The following is a 20268-nucleotide window of genomic DNA, read 5'->3' on the forward strand; positions in this document are numbered from 1 at the left end:
ACACACTGGCCTAGAAATTCGATGACACTACTCCCATTTGACACGAGCTGTGCTCAGTAAAACCAGGTTTACATGTGGCCGAACCAGCGAGTCCTTAAAGGGACCACTGCAGTATGTCACTAAAAAGGTACATTTAAAAAAAAATACTTGGCTAAATGTGCCTCTCCCTGCTCCACATTAAAACCACGGGTCACTGCCGACCACTGCTTGCCCCCTCATAGTATCATAAAAGTTTACAGCATAGAAGGAGGCCATTTCAGCCCATCGTGTCCGCGCCGGCCAATAAGAGGCTATCCTGCCTAATCCCACGTTCCAGCTCTCGGTCCTTAACCCTGCAGGTCACGGCACATCAAGTGCACATCCAACTACTTTTTAAGTGTGGTGAGGGTTTTTACCTGTACCACCCTTTCAGGCAGTGAATTCCAGATCCCCACAACCCTCTGTGTCAAGAAATTTCCCCTCAAATCCCCTCTAAACCTTCTATCAATTACTTTAAATTTATGCCCCCTGGTTGTTGACCACTCTGCTAAGGGAAATAGGCCCTTTCTATCCACTATATCAAGGCCCCTCATAATTCTATATACCGGCAACTTCCTCAGTAATTTCCTCTGTACCCTCTCCAGTGCAATCACGTCCTTCCTGTAATGTGGTGACCAGAACTGCACGCAGTAGTCCAGCTGTGGCCGAACCAGTGTTTTATCGAGTTCAAGCCGAACCCATCTGCTCTTATATTCTATACCTTGGCTAATAAAGGCAAGCATTCCAGATGCCTTCTTAACCACCTGGCCAGCTACCTTCAGGAATCTGTGGACATGCGCTCCAAGGTCCGTTTGTTCCTCTACATTTCTCAATGTCCAAACATTTAATTTGTATTCCCTTTTCATGTTAGCCCTCCCCAAATGCATTACCTCACACTTCTCTGGATGAAATTCCATTTGCCACTGTTCTGCCCACCTGACCAGTTGATTGATATCTTCCCGCAGTCCACAGCTTTCTTCTTCATTATCAACCACACAACCTATTTTTGTATCATCTGCAAACTCCTTAATCATACCCCCTATATTCAAGTCTCGATCATTGATGTATACCACAAAAAGCAAGGGACCCAGTACTGAGCCCTGCTGAAACCCACTGGAAACATCCTTCCAAATACCAAAACACCCATCAGCCTTTGCTTCCTGCCTCTGAGCCAATTTTGGATCCAACTTGCCATTTTGCCCGAATTCCATGGGCTTTTACTTTCGTGACCAGTCTGCCATGTGGGACCTTATCGAAAGCTTTGCTAAAATCCATATACACTACATCATATGCACTGCCTTCATCGACCCTCCTGGTTACCTCCTCGAAAAATTCAATCAAGTTAGTCAGAAACGACCTTCCCTCAACAAATCCGTGCTGACTGTCCCTGATTAATCCGTGTCTTTCTAAATGTAGATTTATCCTTCAGGATTTTTTCCAATAATTTTCCCACCACTGAGGTTCGGCTGACTGGCCTGTAGTTACTCGGTCTATCCCTTTCTCCCTTCTTAAACAAAGGTACCACATTAGCAGTCCTCCAGTCCTATGGCACCACACCTGAAGCCAGAGAGGATTGGAAAATGATGGTCAAACCGCTGCTATTTCCTCTTTGGCCTCGCTTAACAGCCTGGCATACATTTCATCCGGGCCTGGGGACTTATACACTTTCAAAGCTGCTAAACCCCTTCATATCTCCTCTCTCCCTATGTCGCTGCCTTACTTCCGCCTCAGCGTTTAATTATCTTGAATGAAGAAACTGTTTCATTTAACTGTAACTTTGTTTTCTAGATGTATTCTGAAGGGAATGAAATAATCGCTCAGAACAATGAAACTGCTCTAATGTATTTTAGAATGGCAGCTAAAAGGGTAAGCCTTGCAAATGGTTCACATATAATCACCTTCTAGTCTGATGGAAACAAATTCGATCATCAACTTTCCAATGTATGCAGCTCCTAAAATCTGAACCACAACCATAGATATTAAATAACAGTAGTAATGGCAATAAATGCAGTTGTTATGTATGTTAACTGGGTTTTACCTGCCACCGGAGGGCGCGACTGTCAGAGTCCTAATGGTCACTGGCAGACACATGCAAGCCGTGTATATAATGTTGGCAGCCATGTTGAATCCTCACTTTGAGAGTAAATAAACTGGAGTAAGGTCATGCCTGAACTAGCTCACCGTACTTAGCCTCGTGGAGTTATTTGATACTTAACAATCGGCAACGAATTAAAAATACGAACTTTCACGCAACCATGTCTGTTTGAATTTTGGAGAGATTCGTGGAAGGGGAAGGGTGGGAGGATTTCACTGATTGCCTCGACCAGTACTTCGTAGCCAATGGATTGGAAGGAACCGATAACGCAATTAAATGCAGGGTGGTTCTCCTCACCGTTTATGGGTCAAAGATTTATGGCCTTATCAAAAATCTACTCTCACCGACTTGACCAACGGATAGGACTTACGATGAATTGTGTACGCTGGTTTGGAACTACTTTAATCCGAAGGAAAGCATCATCACGGCGAGGTATCGTTTCTATACACACAATCGCTCCGAGGGCCAGGACATGGTGGAATTTGTTGCTGACCTGAGACGTCTCACTGGGCCGTGCAACTTCGAAGCTGCGTTGGAGGAAATGCTGCGGGATTTTTTTCATGCTTGGCATTGGCCACGAGGTCATCCTTTGAAAGCTGCTGGCTGCTGAATTTCTAGACCTGAGCAGGGCCATCACGATCGCCCAGGCATGCATGTCCATGGACGAAAACTCGAAACAGATATCTTCCCAGCATCGAAACTCACTGACAAGTACTGTGCATAAAATAATATCGTCGGCAGGCAGAGCTGCACATGGCAGGCCGACTCGTCCGTGTTCGTACGACCTGTAACTGCTAAAAGTCCACCATCGGGGGTGAATCAAATCTCGCCTTGTTGGCGTTGTGGGGGCTATCATCGGGCCCATCAATGCCAATTCAAGCAGTACGTGTGCAAAGGCTGTGCAACAATGGGCACCTTCAGCGAATGTGTCCGCAACTGAGCAAGCGTGCTGCGACACACCACGTGGCTGAGGATGATCGATTCAGCATGGATCAAGTGGCACAGGCAACTCAACCCGAGGTACAGGATGAAGAAGTGTATGAGGTACACTTCCAGCGATAATGCTGGAAGTTAAATTAAATGGGGTTCCAGTATCCATGGAATTGGACACGGGGGTGCAAGCCAGTCAATAATGAGCCAGAGGGCTTTCGGAAAGCTGTGGGACACTAAAGCAAAAAGACCCAACCTGAGCCCAATCAATGCGAAGCTGCGTACCTGCACCAAAGAGCTCATACCATTCATTGACAGCGCGGCAGTAAAGGTATGGTACGATGGAGCTGTGCATGATTTATCGTTGTGGATCGTTCCAGGCAATGGCCCAACGCTGTTCGGCAGGAGTTGGCTTGAGAAAATTAAATGGAACTGGAACGATATTGAAACCTTATCATCAGTGGATAACGCTTCGTGTGCTCAAGTGCTGAGCAAGTTTCCCTCGTTGTTCGAACCAGGCATCGACAACTTTACGGGAGCCAAGATGCAGATCCACCTAGGCCCGGATGCAAGACCCGTCCATCACAAGGCTCAGGCGGTTCCATACATGATGAGGGAGAAGACTGAGATCAAACTGGACAGACTTCAATGGGAAGGAATCATATCACCAGTCGAGTTCAGCGAATGGGCCAGTCCAATTGTCTCAGTGTTGCAAAGTGATGGCACGATCAGGATCTGCGGCGACTACAAGGTAATGATCAACCGAGTCTCAATACAGGATCAGTACCTGTTACCCAAGGCTGACGATCTGTTTGCAACACTAGTGGGGGGGAAGTCATTCACCAAATTGGACCTGACCTCCGCTTACATGACACAGGAGCTGGGGTCGAATTGTCGAAAAAACTGACATACATCAACACACACAAAGGACTGTTTATATACCACAGATGCCCTTTCGGAATTCGCTCGGCGGCAGCCATATTTTAGAGAAACATGGAGAGTTTGCTGAAGTCCATCCCGAGAACCGTCGTGTTCCAAGATGACATCCTGATCACCGGTCGCGACACCACCGAACACCTGCACAACCTGGAAGAGGTTCTTCGTCGTCTGGACCGAGTGGGACTCAGGCTAAAATGCTCCAAGTGCGTTTTCATGGCACTAGAAATCGAATTCCTGGGGAGAAAAATTGCAGCAGATGGCATCAGGCCTACGGACTCGAAGACAGAGGCCATCAAGAATGCACCCAGACCCCAGAATATGACAGAGCTGCGTTCGTTCTTGGGTCTTCTCAACTATTTCGGTAACTTTCTACCTAGTTTGAGCACATGGCTAGAGACCTTGCACATGTTGCTGAGAAAGGGTAACGACTGGGTTTGGGGCAAATCTCAAGACAGAGCCTTTGAGAAGACCAGGAATCTGCTATGTTCCAATAAATTACTGGTACACTATGACCCATGTGAGCGGTTAGCGCTAGCCTGCGACCCCTCATCATATGGGGTCGGTTGTGTGCGCCAGCAAGCCAATGTATCAGGCAAACTCCAACCAGTTGCATACGCATCCAGAAATCTGTCCAAGGCTGAAAGATCCTATAGTATGGTCGAGAAAGAGGTTTTAGCATGCGTATATGGGGTTAAGAAAATGCACCAATACCTGTTTGGGCTTCGGTTTGAGCCTGAAACGGACCACAAGCCGCTCATTTCATTGTTTTCTGAGAGCAAAGGTATAAACACCAATGCCTCGTCTCGTATCCAAAGATGGGCACTGATAACATCCTCTTATGATTATGTCATCCGCCACAGACCAGGCACTGAAAACTGTGCTGATGCACTTAGCCGGCTACCATTGCCGACAACTGGGGTGGAAATGCCGCAGCCCGCAGATTTGCTGCTGCTCATGAATGCCTTCGAGAGCGAGGGGTCACCTGTCACGACTCGCCAAATTAGGCCCTGGACCAGCCAGGATCCTGTACTGTCGAGCATAAAAAGGTATGTCCTAACTGGAAATTGGTCTGCCTTTCCCAGGGAAATGCAGGATGAAATTAAGCCTTATAGCCGCCGCAAAGATGAATTGTCTATTCAGTTTGATTGTCTGTTATGGGATAATCGTGTTGTTATGCCAAAAAAAAGGCAGGGAAACTTTTGTGTGAGATTTACACAGTACCCATCCAGGCATTGTCATGATGAAGGCCATTTGCCAGGTCTCACGTTTGGTGGCCGGCATTGACTCGGACTTGGAGTCATGCGTGCATCAGTGCAACACTTGTATGCAACTGAGTAACGCACCTGTGGAGGCTCCGCTGAGTCTGTGGTCATGGCCATCCAAACCGTGGTCAAGGATCCACATAAACTTTGCCGGCCTCTTTCTCAGCAAAATGTTTTAATTGTAATGGACGCTTACTCCAAATGGATTGAATGCGTAATCATGTCACCCAGCACGTTGACAGCCACTATTGAAAGCCTCCGGGCCATGTTCGCCACCCATGGCCTGCCCGACGTCCTTGTCAGCGACAACGGACCATGTGTCACCAGTTCGGAGTTCCACGAGTTTATGATCCATAACGGCATCAAGTATGTCAGGTCTGCCCCTTTCAAACCCGTGTCTAACCGTCAAGTGGAGCGGGCTGTCCAAACCATTAAGCAGAGCCTAAAACGTGTGACTTACGGCCCCCTACAGACCCGTTTGTCCCGCATTCTGCTCAATTACTGGACGAGACCCCACTCGCTCACCGGGGTCCCTCCTGCCGAGCTGTTAATGAAGGGAGGCCTCAAAACCAGGCTCTCCCTTGTACACCCGGATCTCAATGATCGTGTCAAAACCAGAAGGCAACGGCAGCAATGGTACCACGATCACACGGCTGTATCACATGACATTGCTGTTCATGACCCTGTGTTTGTTCTGAATTATGATCATGGTCCAAAGTGGGTTGCTGGCACAGTTTTGGCCAAGGAGGGGAACAGGGTGTTTGTAGTCAAACTGTTAAATGACCAAATGTGCAAGAGGCACATCAACCAAACCAAACTGCGATTCACAGACAACCCAGAACAAATTGAAGATGACATCATCATCGACCAACCAACACACATCCAACCATCAGTTGACCCTTGTGTCATTCACGAAGACGAACCTACCACCCCGACAGTCCTGTCAGACCGACTGCTCCGCAATGCAGCAATGGTCCTACTAACTCACCCAAGCTTGGGTTCGAATTGAGAAGATCAAGCAGGGAGCGGAAGGCCCCGGACCGTCTCAACTTGTAAATAAAACTCGTACCAAGGACTTTGGGGGGAATAATGTTATGTATGTTAACTGGGTTTTACCTGCCACCGGAGGGCGCGACTGTCGGAGTCCTAATGGTCACGGCAGACACGTGCAAGCCGTGTATATAATGTTGGCAGCCATGTTGAATCCTCACTTTGAAAGTAAATAAACTGGAGTAAGGTCATGCCTGAACAAGCTCACCGTACTCAGCCTCGTGGAGTTATTCGATACTTAACAGTATTCTTCCAAGCTAGTCATAAAACTTGGTTTGAGGTGTGTCTGTGTGGGGAATTTGGGAAGGACAGTTGAAAAAGGAAGTTCATCCATGGAAGTCAGTCTCTTTTCGACACACATCTGATCTGTTATTGGTGCAACGGTGATACTCATTTCCATTGCTGAAAGGGCTGTTGTGGACTTGCTGAAATCATTTTATCCAGCAATTTTTTAGAAATATTTATTCCACTGCTTACAATGCTTGTGGATGTTGTAAAAAAATGGGGAAAGACGGGAACAAAAATCTTGGTCTTTTTTCTTCCCTCTCTTGATTTTGAGTTTGATAGAGTTGGAAGGTATTTTTTAATGTGGAATGAAGTTGGGGTGAGGGCTTAAAAATATATTGCAGTTCTGGGAATAGCTCTGATTACAGGATATTTGATCAAGTTATTCATTCCTCAACTATATTGTGACTTTCGTAACAGCACAAGAATTATTAGTACTTAACCAGATCAACATGTTTATAAAGAATGGGAAATTTTGGATCTGCATGTTGAAATGCACTTAAATTTCTACAACTCCTTTTATACACTCGGATTCAGGAGAAACTTCTTTACTCAGAAAGAGGTTAAAATGTGAAACTCACTATCACAAGAGGTAGTTGAGGCAAATAGCATAGATGCATTTAAGGTGAAGCTAGATAAACACATGAGGGAGAAAGGAATAGAAGGATATGTTGATGAGATTCGATGAAGAAGAATGAGAGGACAACAGAGAATGCTGAAAATACTCAGCAGGTCAGGCAGCATCTGTGAAGACAGAAACAGAAGTAACGTTTCAGGACGATGACTTTTCTTCAGAACTGGTGTCAGAGGAGTATAAACACCGGCATGAACCTGTGGGCCTAGTGGTCTGTTTCTGTGCAGTTAATACGATGTAACCACTACCATCACATCTGTGAGGCATGTCTCCTCATTTAAGTTATCTTGGGTTGCACTTTATTGTTATGTCATTCATCTATAATAGATGAATAGTTTGTTATATAGCGCACCCTTCCGGTACATTTCCCACTTCCTTCCTGCGGTAAAAGTTTTCTGTAACATTACTTTGATCATACTTAATTGTCATGCCTGCATTTTGTTTTCAATGTTTTTTTAACATCCTTTAATTGATCCACTCTGACCATGTAACCGAGCCCCTTCTCCTTCCTCCAGAGTCCATCTTCCAACTCCATTCAGACTCGGCTCGTCTGACCAACTGAAAGCACAAGCAATCTATTTTTAGTGATTTGTGTGTTTGTACTCTGAGATCCCTTTGCTGCTCTACCCAATTTAGCTTCTTATTTTCCAAGTAATATGCAATCTTCCTATTTTTCATACCAAAATGTAATACCTCACATTTATCTGTATTGAATTTAATTTGCCAATTATATGCCCATTCTGCACATTTATTGATATCTCCTTGTAATTTGTTGCAGTCCTCTTCAGTATTGATTATCCGCCCCTCCCCCCGCCCCCACAAATTTGGTGTTGTCCGCAAATTTAGAAATTGTCTTTTTGATTACAAAGTCTAAATCGTTAAGATAAATTGTGAACAACGGAGGTCCCAGCACTTCCCACCTTCTGCCACTCTGAATAGCTCCGCTTTCACCCTACTCTCTGCTTTCTGTCTTGAAGCTAGCTAGCTATCCATTCTGCGACTTGTCCCCTGACTCTGCATTCAGTGACCTTATTCATTTGTCTATTATGTGGTACCTTATCGAAGGCCTTTTGAAAATCTAGATAAATTACATCGACTGCATTACCCTTGTACTCTGAGATCCCTTTGCTGCTCTACCCGATTTAGATTCTTATTTTCCAAGTAATATGCGACCTCCCTATTTTTCTTACCAAAATGTAATACCTCACATTTATCTGTATTGAATTTCATTTGCCAATTATATGCTCATTCTGCAAGTTTATTGATATCTTGTAATTTGTTGCAGTCCAATTCAGTATTGACTATCCCCCGATCCCCCCCTCCAAAAAAATTCAATGAGGTTATTCAAGCAAAACTTTCCCTTTTGAAATCCATGCTGACTATTTATTATTATATTTTGGATTTCTAGATGTTCTTCCATTTTCTCCTTTAGTAGGGGGTCCATTATTTTTCATACCACCGATGTTAAGCTGACTGATCTATAGTTCCCAGGGCATGTTCCAGCTCCCTTCTTAAATTACGTTATGTATTACGTTCGCTATTCGCCAGTCCTCCGGCACTACACCTTTTTCCAACAAATTATTGAATATATGTAGTAATGCCTCTACTATCTCTTCCGTGGATTCTTTTAAAATGTGTAGATGCAATCCATTCGGACCAGGGTTTTTATCCTCTTTGAGTTTGATTAGTTTATTTAATATATCTCCTCATTTTATTTTAAATGCAGTTATCTCATTACTAATCTCATCATTCAATGTCATCTTCGCCTGTTCTATCTCCCTGATAAATACTGAAGAAAAGTAATTATTTAATATCTCTGCCATCTCTCTCTCGCTGTCTGTGGTATTACCTTGTCCATCCTTTAGTGACCCTATTCCCATCCTGACCTTGATTTTTTTTTAGTTATATGCCTGTAAAATATTTTACTATTTTAGAACATAAGAACATAAGAAACAGGAACAGGAGTAGGCTATTCAACCCCTCGAGCCTGCTCCGCCATTCAATAAGATCATGACTGATCTGATCATGGACTCAGCTCCACTTCCCCGCCTGCTCCCCATGACCCCTAATCCACTTATCGCTCAAGAAACTGTCTATTTCTGTCTTAAATTTATTCAATGTCCCAGCTTCCACAGCTCTCCGAGACAGCAAATTCCACAGATTTACAACCCTCTGAGAGAAGAAATTTCTCCTCATCTCTCTTTTAAATGGGTGACCCCTTATTCTAAGATCATGCTGTCTAGTTCTAGTCTCCCCCATCAGTGGAAATATCCTCTCTGCATCCACCTTGTCAAGCCCCCTCATAATCTTATATGTTTCGATAAGATCACCTCTCATTCTTCTGAACTCCAATGAGTAGAGGCCCAACCTACTCAACCTTTCCTCATAAGTCAACCGCCTCATCCCCAGAATCAACCAAGTGAACCTTCCCTGAAGTGCCTCCAAAGCAAGTATATCCTTTCGTAAATATGGAAACCAAAACTGCATGCAGTATTCCAGGTGTGGCCTCACCAATACCTTGTATAGCTGTTGCAAGACTTTCCTGCTTTTATACTCCATCCCCTTTGCAGTAAAGGCCAAAATACCATTGGCCTTCCTGATCATTTGCTGTACCTGCATACTAACCTTTTGTGTTTCATGCACAAGTATCTCCAGGTCCCGTTGTACTGCGGCACTTTGCAATCTTTCTCCATTTAAATAATAACTTGCTCTTTGATTTTTTCTGCCAAAGTGCATGGCCTCACACTTTCCAACATTATACTCCACTGCCAAATTTTTGCCCACTCACTTAGCCTGTCTATGTCCTTTTGCAAATTTTTTGTGTCCTCCTCACATATTGCTTTTCCTCCCATCTTTGTATCATCAGCAAACTTGACTACGTTACACTCAGTCCCTTCTTCCAAGTCGTTAATATAGATTGTAAATAGTTGGGGTCCCAGCACTGATCCCTGCGGCACCCCACTAGTTACTGGTTGCCAACCAGAGAATGAACCATTTATTCCGACTCTCTGTTTTCTGTTAGTTAGCCAATCCTCTATCCATGCTAATATATTACCCCCAACCCAGTGAACTTTTATCTTGTGCAGTAACCTTTTATGTGGCACCTTGTCAAATGCCTTCTGGAAGTCCAAATACACCACATTCACTGGTTCCCCTTTATCCACCCTGTTTGTTACATCCTCAAAGAACTCCAGCAAATTTATCAAACATGACTTCCCCTTCATAAATCCATGCTGACTCTGCCTGACTGAATTTTGCTTTTCCAAATGTCCTGCTACTGCTTCTTTAATAAGGGACTCTAACATTTTCCCAACCACAGATGTTAGGCGAACTGGACTATAGTTTGCTTTTTTTTTGTCTGCCTCCTTTTTTAAATAGGAGCGTTACATTTGCAGTTTTCCAATCTGCTGGGACCTTCCCAGAATCCAGGGAATTTTGGTAAATTACAACCAATGCATCCACAATCCCTGCCACTATTTCTCTTAAGATCCTAGGATGCAAGCCATCAGGACCAGGGGATTTATCTTTAGTCCTATTATCTTACTGAGTACCACCTCCTTCGTGATTGTGATTGTGTTAAGTTCCTCCCCCCCTATAGCCCCTTGACTATCCACTGTTGGAATATTGTTAGTGTCCTCTACCGTAAAGACTGATACAAAATATTTGTTCAGAGTTTTTGCCATCTCCATGTTCCCCATTACTAATTCCCCGGTCTCGTCCTCTAAGGGACCAACATTTACTTTAGCCACTCTTTTCCTTTTTATATACCTATAGAAACTCTTGCTATCTGTTTTTATATTTTGTACTAGTTTACTTTCATAGTCTATCTTCCCTTTCTTAATCATTTTTTTAGTCATTCTTTGCTGGCTTTTAAAAGTTTCCCAGTCTTCTGTCCTCCCACTAGTTTTGGCCACTTTGTATGCCCTTGTTTTTAATCGGATACCGTCCTTTATTTCTTTAGTTAGCCACTGATGGCTACCTTTTCTCTTACACCTTTCCTCCTCACTGGAATATATTTTTCTTGAGAGTTGTGAAATATCTCTTTAAATGTATACCACTGTTCATCAACCGTCCTGCACTTCAATCTATTTTCCCAGTCCACTTTAGCCAACTCTGCCCTCATACCTTCATAGTCTCCTTTATTTAAGCTTAGTACGCTGGTTAGAGATCCAACTTTCTTACCCTCCATCTGAATTTGAAATTCAATCATGCTATGATCACTCATTCCAAGGGGATCCTTCACCAGGAGATTGTTTATTAATCCTGTCTCATTACACAGGACCAGATCTAAGATAGCCTGTCCCCTGGTTGGTTCCGTTACATACTGCTCAAGGAGCCCGTCCCTTATGTACTCTATGAACTCCTCCTCAAGGCGACCCTAACCAATTTGATTTGTCCAATCAATATGGAGGTTAAAATCACCCATGATTATTGCTGTTCCCTTTTTACAAGCCCCCACTATTTTCTGGTTTATGCTCCCACCAACAGAGTTGCTACTGTTAGGAGGCCTATCGACTACGCCCATCAGTGACTTTTTCCTCTTATTATTCCTTATCTCCACCCAAACTGTTTCAACATCCTGATCATTTGAGCCAATATTGTTTCTTACTATTGCAGTGATTCCATCCTTTATCAATAGAGCTATCCCACCTCCTTTTCCTTTCTGTCTGTCCTTCCGGATAGCCAAGTACCCCCGAATATTTAATTCCCAGTCCTGGTCACCTTGCAACCACGTCTCTGTAATGGTTATCAGATCATACCCATTTGTTTTATGTTCCTTGATAATTTATTTTCATAGTTCCTCTTTGCCTTCCTCATTGTTTTTTGACTTCTCTCCATATTCTCCCCTGCTGTCCATGTACTTAATGTCAGCCGTGGCTCAGTGGGGAGTACTCTTGCCAATGAGTCAGAAGGTTGTGGGTTCAAGTTCCTCTCTTGGGACTCGAGCATAAAAAAAAATCTAGGCTGATACTCCAGTGCATTACTGAGGGAGTGCTGCACTGTCGGAGATGCTGTCTTTCAGATGAGACGTGAAATAGAGGCCCTGTCTGCAGTCTCAAGTGGACATAAAAGATCCCATGGCACTATCTCGAAGAAGAGTAGGGGAGTTATCCCCAGTGTCCTGGCCAATATTTACTCCTCAATTAACATAACATAAAAACATATTATAGCATTGCTGCTTGTGGGAGCTTGCTGTGTGCAAATTGGCCGCGTTTCCTCCATTACAACAGTGACGGCACTCCAAAAGTTCTTCATTGGTTGTAAAGCGTTTTGAGACGTTCGATGGTCATGAAAGGCACTATATAAATCCAAGTCTTTTTCTTTTGTGTATGCCTCTTTCCTTACTCTCAGCTTTTCTCTTGTGGCTTTATTCATCCACGATGTCTCATTAGTGTTTAGCTTGTTCTTGTTCTTTAGTGGAATATATTTTTCCTGGTCTCTGTTGAACACCGTTTCCCATTGCTGTTGTGTGTCACGGTTTGCCAATGTCGTTGTCCATTTTATTTTCCAAAGTTCTATTCTCAGCTCCTCAAAATTAACTTATCTTCAATCTATTACTCTGATCTTTGTCTTTCTTAATTATTGTCTTAAAGCATATTATATTATGGTCCCTATTACCTACATGTTCCCCTACTTTTACTTCTCTTATCTGCTCTGGTTCATTCCCCATTACTAGATCCAATAGCAAATCTTCCCTTGTTGGGTTTTTTACATATTGTGTTAAAAAAGAGTCCTGTACACAGTGTAAGAACTCCATTCCCTTATCCCTTTTATCTGTCTCTTCTGTCTAATTAATATCAGGGTTGTTGAAATCCCCCATGATTATTATTCTATGTTTTTTCTCATTTCCCTAATTTGTTTGCATATTTCTTCCTCCGGCTCCCTTCCACTATTACGTAGTCTGTAGACTACACCTGATCGTGTGATTGATCCTTTATTATCTTTTATCTTTTAACTTTCTGCACATGGATTCTGTTTTTGTCTTGTTGATAGCTGTGTCACTTTTTTCGACTGCCATTATGTTATTCCTAATAAGTACAGGTATGCCACCTCCCCTTTTTCCCCCTCTATATTTTCTAAATATGTTATACCCTGCATATGCTCATGGTGAGTCAGAGGATACACTATTTTGTAACAATAGGGTTGTACAGGGCCATCAATTTATAATGCCTGAATACGTCTAATTCAATTTTTAGCAAATACTGAGATTTCTGCTGGTACTTTAGGACTCCAACTCCATGTCTCTGACAATTATTCTGTGAAAACTGGAAATGTGTTACTTTATTTGATATTTTATAAAAATTTAATATATTCATTTATGTATTTAATTTTTATCCTTTTCCACTATTAAAGTTGCAAATACACAGCAAGATGATATGCAAGATGTACTAGTTGGAGTTAGATATAGAAACATAGAAAATAGGTGCAGGAGCAGGCCATTCAGCCCTTCTAGCCTGCACCGCCATTCAATGAGTTCATGGCTGAACATGAAATTTCAGTACCCCCTTCCTGCTTTCTCGCCATACCCCTTGATCCCCCGAGTAGTAAGGACTTCATCTAACTCCCTTTTGAATATATTTAGTGAATTGGCCTCAACTACTTTCTGTGGTAGAGAATTCCACAGGTTCACCACTCTCTGGGTGAAGAAGTTTCTCCTCATCTCGGTCCTAAATGGCTTACCCCTTATCCTCAGACTGTGACCCCTGGTTCTGGACTTCCCCAACATTGGGAACATTCTTCCTGCATCTAACCTGTCTAAACCCGTCAGAATTTTAAACGTTTCTATGAGGTCCCTTCTCATTCTTCTGAACTCCAGTGAATACAAGCCCAGTTGATCCAGTCTTTCTTGATAGGTCAGTCCCACCATCCCGGGAATCAGTCTGGTGAATCTTCGCTGCACTCCCTCAATAGCAAGAATGTCCTTCCTCAAGTTAGGAGACCAAAACTGTATACAATACTCCAGGTGTGGCCTCACCAAGGCCCTGTACAACTGTAGCAACACCTCCCTGCCCCTGTACTCAAATCCCCTCGCTATGAAGGCCAACATGCCATTTGCTTTCTTAACCGCCTGTTGTACCTGCATGCCAACCTTCAATGACTGATGTACCATGACACCCAGGTCTCGTTGCACCTTCCCTTTTCCTAATCTGTCACCATTCAGATAATAGTCTGTCTCTCTGTTTTTACCACCAAAGTGGATAACCTCACATTTATCCACATTATACTTCATCTGCCATGCATTTGCCCACTCACCTAACCTATCCAAGTCACTCTGCAGCCTAATAGCATCCTCCTCGCAGCTCACACTGCCACCCAACTTAGTGTCATCTGCAAATTTGGAGATACTGCATTTAATCCCCTCGTCTAAATCATTAATGTACAATGTAAACAGCTGGGGCTCCAGCACAGAACCTTGCGGTACCCCACTAGTCACTGCCTGCCATTCTGAAAAGTCCCCATTTACTCCTACTCTTTGCTTCCTGTCTGACAACCAGTTCTCAATCCACGTCAGCACACTACCCCCAATCCCATGTGCTTTAACTTTGCACATTAATCTCTTCTGTCGAAAGCCTTCTGAAAGTCCAAATATACCACATCAACTGGTTCTACTTTGTCCACTTCACTGGAAACATCCTCAAAAAATTCCAGAAGATTTGTCAAGCATGATTTCCCTTTCACAAATCCATGCTGACTTGGACCTATCATGTCACCATTTTCCAAATGCGCTGCTATGACATCCTTAATAATTGATTCCATCATTTTACCCACTACTGAGGTCAGGCTGACCGGACTATAATTCCCTGTTTTCTCTCTCCCTCCTTTTTTAAAAAGTGGGGTTACATTGGCTACCCTCCACTCGATAGGAACTGATCCAGAGTCTATGGAATGTTGGAAAATGACTGTCAATGCATCCGCTATTTCCAAGGCCACCTCCTTAAGTACTCTGGGATGCAGTCCATCAGGCCCTGGGGATTTATCGGCCTTCAATCCCATCAATTTCCCCAACACAATTTCCCGACTAATAAAGATTTCCCTCAGTTCCTCCTCCTTACTAGACCCTCTGACCTGTTTTATATCCGGAAGGTTGTTTGTGTCCTCCTTAGTGAATACCGAACCAAAGTACTTGTTCAATTGGTCTGCCATTTCTTTGTTCCCCGTTATGACTTCCCCTGATTCTGACTGCAGGGGACCTACGTTTGTCTTTACTAACCTTTTTCTCTTTACATACCTATAGAAACTTTTGCAATCCGCCTTAATGTTCCCTGCAAGCTTCTTCTCGTACTCCATTTTCCCTGCCCTAATCAAACCCTTTGTCCTCCTCTGCTGAGTTCTAAATTTCTCCCAGTCCCCGGGTTCGCTGCTATTTCTGGCCAATTTGTATGCCACTTCCTTGGCTTTAATACTGTCCCTGATTTCCCTAGATAGCCACGGTTGAGCCACCTTCCCTTTTTTATTTTTACGCCAGACAGGAATGTACAATTGTTGTAATTCATCCATGCGGTCTCTAAATGTCTGCCATTGCCCATCCACAGTCAACCCCCTAAGTATCATTTGCCAATCTATCCTAGCCAATTCACGCCTCATACCTTCAAAGTTACCCTTCTTTAAGTTCTGGACCATGGTCTCTGAATTAACTGTTTCATTCTCCATCCCAATGCAGAATTCCACCATATTATGGTCACTCTTCCCCAAGGGGCCTCGCACAATGAGATTGTTAATTAATCCTATCTCATTACACAACACCCAGTCCAAGATGACCTCCCCCCTAGTTGGTTCCTCGACATATTGGTCTAGAAAACCATCTGGTATTTAGCATGGAGAATTTCTGGGTATGGTTTGTCAGTTATGAAGTGATCCCAAAAATACTGAATTTGGTCTTTGGCAATTGGTTCTGTTACTCTGTCTCTCTCTCTCTCTCTATTTCTGTCTCCACCCCTCTGCCTTGTGTGTCTGTGTGTGTGTTTGTCTGCCATTCCCTATCATGCTGTTTCTCATGTCCCTCTGTTTCTCTTCATCAGTATTTTTTTTGTTAATCTGTGCCTGTCTCTGTGTCTCACAGGTGCCAGGAATTAGAATGGTTATATTTGCTATCTACAGTAATCATCCATTAATAATTAGACCTTTGTGTTTGCTTTTAAAATGCAACTATTTACCTAAAAATAGAGAACTCCAATGTCTCTGTGGACAAAATTACCCCTTTTTATACCTCTGTTAGCACCTCCGGGGGTGCTAACTGGATGGAGGAGACTCCCTGCCCCCCCCCTACCCACCCAATAGCCGGCAATCAGTGGGCTTTTCTGTGGTAATATCACTGTTAAATACCCCATTAAACATTAAGTCTTGTGGGAATAGGTGTAACTGGAGTTTTAACAACGTGTTGACTGGTAAACAAATGTTCTGGCCCCAAAAAACTAATTTTTATATTTGTGTCAAATTTCTCCATTGTAATAAAAATTACAATTTTTAAAAAACTTGTTTAAAAAATTTGTTTTAAGGTTGTTCATGATATATCAGCTTCGACCTTATCGCCATGTGAGAGCCCCAAACTTTATTTTGCTCTCTTTATCTAGGATAAAAGCAGCTTCTCATTTACTGGTTTCCTACCTGTGAGAATTCTGTAATGTGATTGGCTCCTTAGAAAGCTTGTTGGCATCACTGCAGCATTGCACTAGGAAATCTCCATTTTCAAGCGCTGAAATCAATTAAACGTCGAAAAAGACGGAACTTCTTGCTGCAGAGATCATGAGCAAAGGCGTTCGCCGCTGGCCCCGAAGAGAGCTATCTGCTACCTGCTCTCTCCGGGGCCAGCGACTAGCGCCTTTGCTTCGCCAATGACCCCAAATTACGGGCCTTTTTTTTTTACTGTTTTGCAGCACCTAAATGTTTTCCTCTTTCTCCCACTCTTTTAGTTTGCCTGCTTCCCCGCCACCCCTTACAAAATAAACCCATTCCCGATGCCATTTCATTTAATAGCTTGCTAAGAAGCCTGCTCTATTTAACTTGGACCTAATTTTACCGTTTTTATAAATATTTCCTTGCAGTGCATAAACTTTTATTGGATTTCTCTTTTTCTTCCTGTTCATTTGCATGCCCATTTAAATGGGAGCTGTATTGCATTTTTTTAGTTAATTGTTTAGAAACCCAGTCCAATTAATTGGCACCTTTTTTTTTATATATGTATTTAATTTAATCAACCAGCTCCTTTTCATCGACACCTGTTTTTGTAAGTACTTTCTTACATTACATAAACTTTAGTGGATTCCTTTCTCTTCAAGTTCCTTTGCCCACTTGGGAGCTGTGCAGCATTTTATTTCATTAGTTAATTGCCAAGAAGCCTATTCCCATTAATTAGGACCTGTTTTTATATGTGTATGTTAATTAATAAATTAATTCCCAAGAAGCCAACTCCATTTAATTGAGATCTGTCCTTCTAAGTGTATTTTATTTAATTAATTACTGAAGTGACCGCTTCAGTTAATCAGATGCTTTTTTTCTATAAAGGCGTTTCACAGAATAATAGGCAGATTTAAGGGAACTTAATCTCCAGAAGGCTGATAGAATTCTCAGAATGCTATGTTATAAATATAGAAATGGACTTATTCAGATACTGTAAATCAATAGCCCTGATAATACATCATCCATTTCACGGCATAACACCCCTACTGTTATAAAATAGCACAGCCTTCGACTCATATCTAAAATTGAATGGCCGTCACTTTTCAGATGTCATGTAATTGTCATTTTTGTGATGGGCTGCATGGCCCCTACTTCTCTGTTGTTTCTGAAGACTTTGAATACTGTATGTAATGTCTTATTCCAGGACAATCCTATTGGACTAACAGGTTTAGGATCAGCTTATCTTTATGGAAAAGGAGTGGCGGTGGTAAGTTTCCTGCTCTGAAAAATCTGACTTTGAAAGAAAAAAAAAATCATAACAATCTGTGTCTCTGATGTAAAGTAGTTCTAATTTTTAAAAAAATGTTGTTTCAGGATTATGAGAAGGCTTTAAAATACTTTAAGAAGGCAGCTGATAAGGGCTGGGTAGATGGGCAGTTTCATCTCGGAGTCATGCACTATAGTAAGGATAAGAAATGCATTTGTTTGGCATATTATTGATTGAAGGTGACATTTTTAATTACACGATATGTTATGCCATGAGTAATTGAAAGTAAACATTTTTTTTATTACAGCTGGCTTAGGTGTGAAGAGAGACTATAAGGTGGCCATTAAGTATTTTCACCATGCCTCTCAAGCTGGGCATGCCCTGGCCTTGTACAATCTAGCTCAGATGTATGGGAGTGGAACTGGAGTGGTTAGATCCTGTCTCACCGCTACTGAGGTAACAGAACTAGTACAATTGATTTTAATAGAATCAGTGCAGTTTATTCAAATAGTAAAATAAGAAAGAATGGAAGGAGAAAAGACCAAATGTGCCTGCAAGCTTATTCCTTCCACGGACATATACTCCATCATGGACACTACTCTAATACTGATTTGTTTCCTTGATACTTGCAAAGGCTACTCTAGCAAAACTTCAGAACTATCTAACTTCACATCCTATATTATTCAACTTTAAGTTACATCCGACATTAATCATCCTAATTAGTTGCCTTTCTTGACAGGACAGTTCTCTCGTCCAAATAGTTCAGGAAGAATCAAAGTGGACAGACTATTTGATCATCTCAATCTGTTCTGTATCCTCAATCCTGTTCTTAACTAGATTAGCATCCAACTCTTCTTTAAAAGTGTTGATGAACACAGTTCATTTATAATAAAGCATGCTTTTATTGTATATGGAGATTGAGTCATTGCCTCGTCACATATTTCATTTTAGTAGTTGCTTCTATTATTATGCTGTATATTATTATTTAACCATTTATTTTGCTGATGCACATGCATGGCACAGAGTGAATTATAAAGAATATCATTGGTGTCAAGTTTTTGGGGGTTTTTTCTGGCAGTCACAAAATTGAGTACATAATATCAAGCTACTTAGAGACAGAGGGGGAGAAATTCCCTTCCTCATCACCACCTCTATGCACCGCTACCCCGGACGTAAAATGGTGGCTGCCACTTCACCGCCCTTCTTGGGCGCTGGACTCAGTGGCTGCCATTTTGGTGAGGGCCTTAGCGCTGCTGCAGCACTGGCCCTGGAGATGCAAGTGGAGAGAGGGTGGTGTCAGTTGGCGTCCAACGCCGGCTTAACGTCACGCTCTGCAAACTTTGGCCTTAGCGCAAAGTTCAACGCTGGGTCTTGAGCTAGCTTTGAAAAGCGAACTTTCAGCAGACTGAGAGATGCTGTCAGCACTTATTACAGGTACACATACATAAGAATATAAGAACATATAAATAGGAACAGGAGTAGGCCATACGGCCCCTCGAGCCTGCTCCACTATTCAATAAGATCACGGCTGATCTGATCATGGACTTAGCTCCACGTCCCTGCCCGCTCCCCATAACCCCTTATCGTTTAAGAAACTGTCTATTTCTGTCTTAAATTTATTCAATGTCCCAGCTTCCACAGCTCTCCGAGGCAGCGAATTCCACAGATTTACAACCCTCTAAGAGAAGAAATTTCTCATCTCTGTTTTAAATGGGCGGCCCCTTATTCTAAGATCATGCCCTCTAGTTCTAGTCTCCCCCATCAGTGGAAACATCCTCTGCATCCACCTTGTCCAGCCCCCTCATAATCTTATACGTTTCGATAAGATCACTACTCATTGGAATTCAGAAGAATGAGAGGAGGCCCAACCTACTCAACCTTTCCTCATAAGTCAATTTCCTCATCTGTGGAATCAACTTTGTGAACTTTCTCTGAACTGCCTCCAAAGCAAGTATATCCTTTCGTAAATATGGAAATCAAAACTGCATGCAGTATTCCAGGTGTGGCCTCACCAATATCCTGTACAACTGTAGCAAGACTTCCCTGTTTTTATACTCCATCCCCTTTGCAATAAAGGCCAAGATTCTATTGGCCTTTCTGATCACTTGCTGTACCTGCATACTATCCTTTTGTGTTTCATGCACAAGTACCCCCAGGTCCCACTGTACTG

At 42.7% G+C, this 20268-nt stretch overlaps 1 protein-coding gene across 8 annotated transcripts in view; it reads left to right on the top strand.

The window, feature by feature from the left end:
* Window positions 1–20268, top strand: part of LOC139273219 (protein sel-1 homolog 1-like) — a 125727-nt gene that overhangs the window by 95741 nt on the left and 9718 nt on the right. For 7 of the 8 annotated variants that reach the window (XM_070889824.1, XM_070889831.1, XM_070889828.1 and 4 more), the window contains 4 exons: window positions 1807–1884; window positions 18036–18098; window positions 18206–18293; window positions 18406–18554. In XM_070889824.1, the coding sequence (XP_070745925.1) occupies window positions 1807–1884; window positions 18036–18098; window positions 18206–18293; window positions 18406–18554 (378 nt within the window). The remainder of the gene's footprint in view (window positions 1–1806; window positions 1885–18035; window positions 18099–18205; window positions 18294–18405; window positions 18555–20268) is intronic. The other variant, XM_070889832.1, reaches the window with a different exon arrangement.

The sequence above is a fragment of the Pristiophorus japonicus genome, chromosome 9 (assembly GCF_044704955.1).
Source record: "Pristiophorus japonicus isolate sPriJap1 chromosome 9, sPriJap1.hap1, whole genome shotgun sequence".
Classification (NCBI taxonomy): domain Eukaryota; kingdom Metazoa; phylum Chordata; class Chondrichthyes; family Pristiophoridae; genus Pristiophorus; species Pristiophorus japonicus.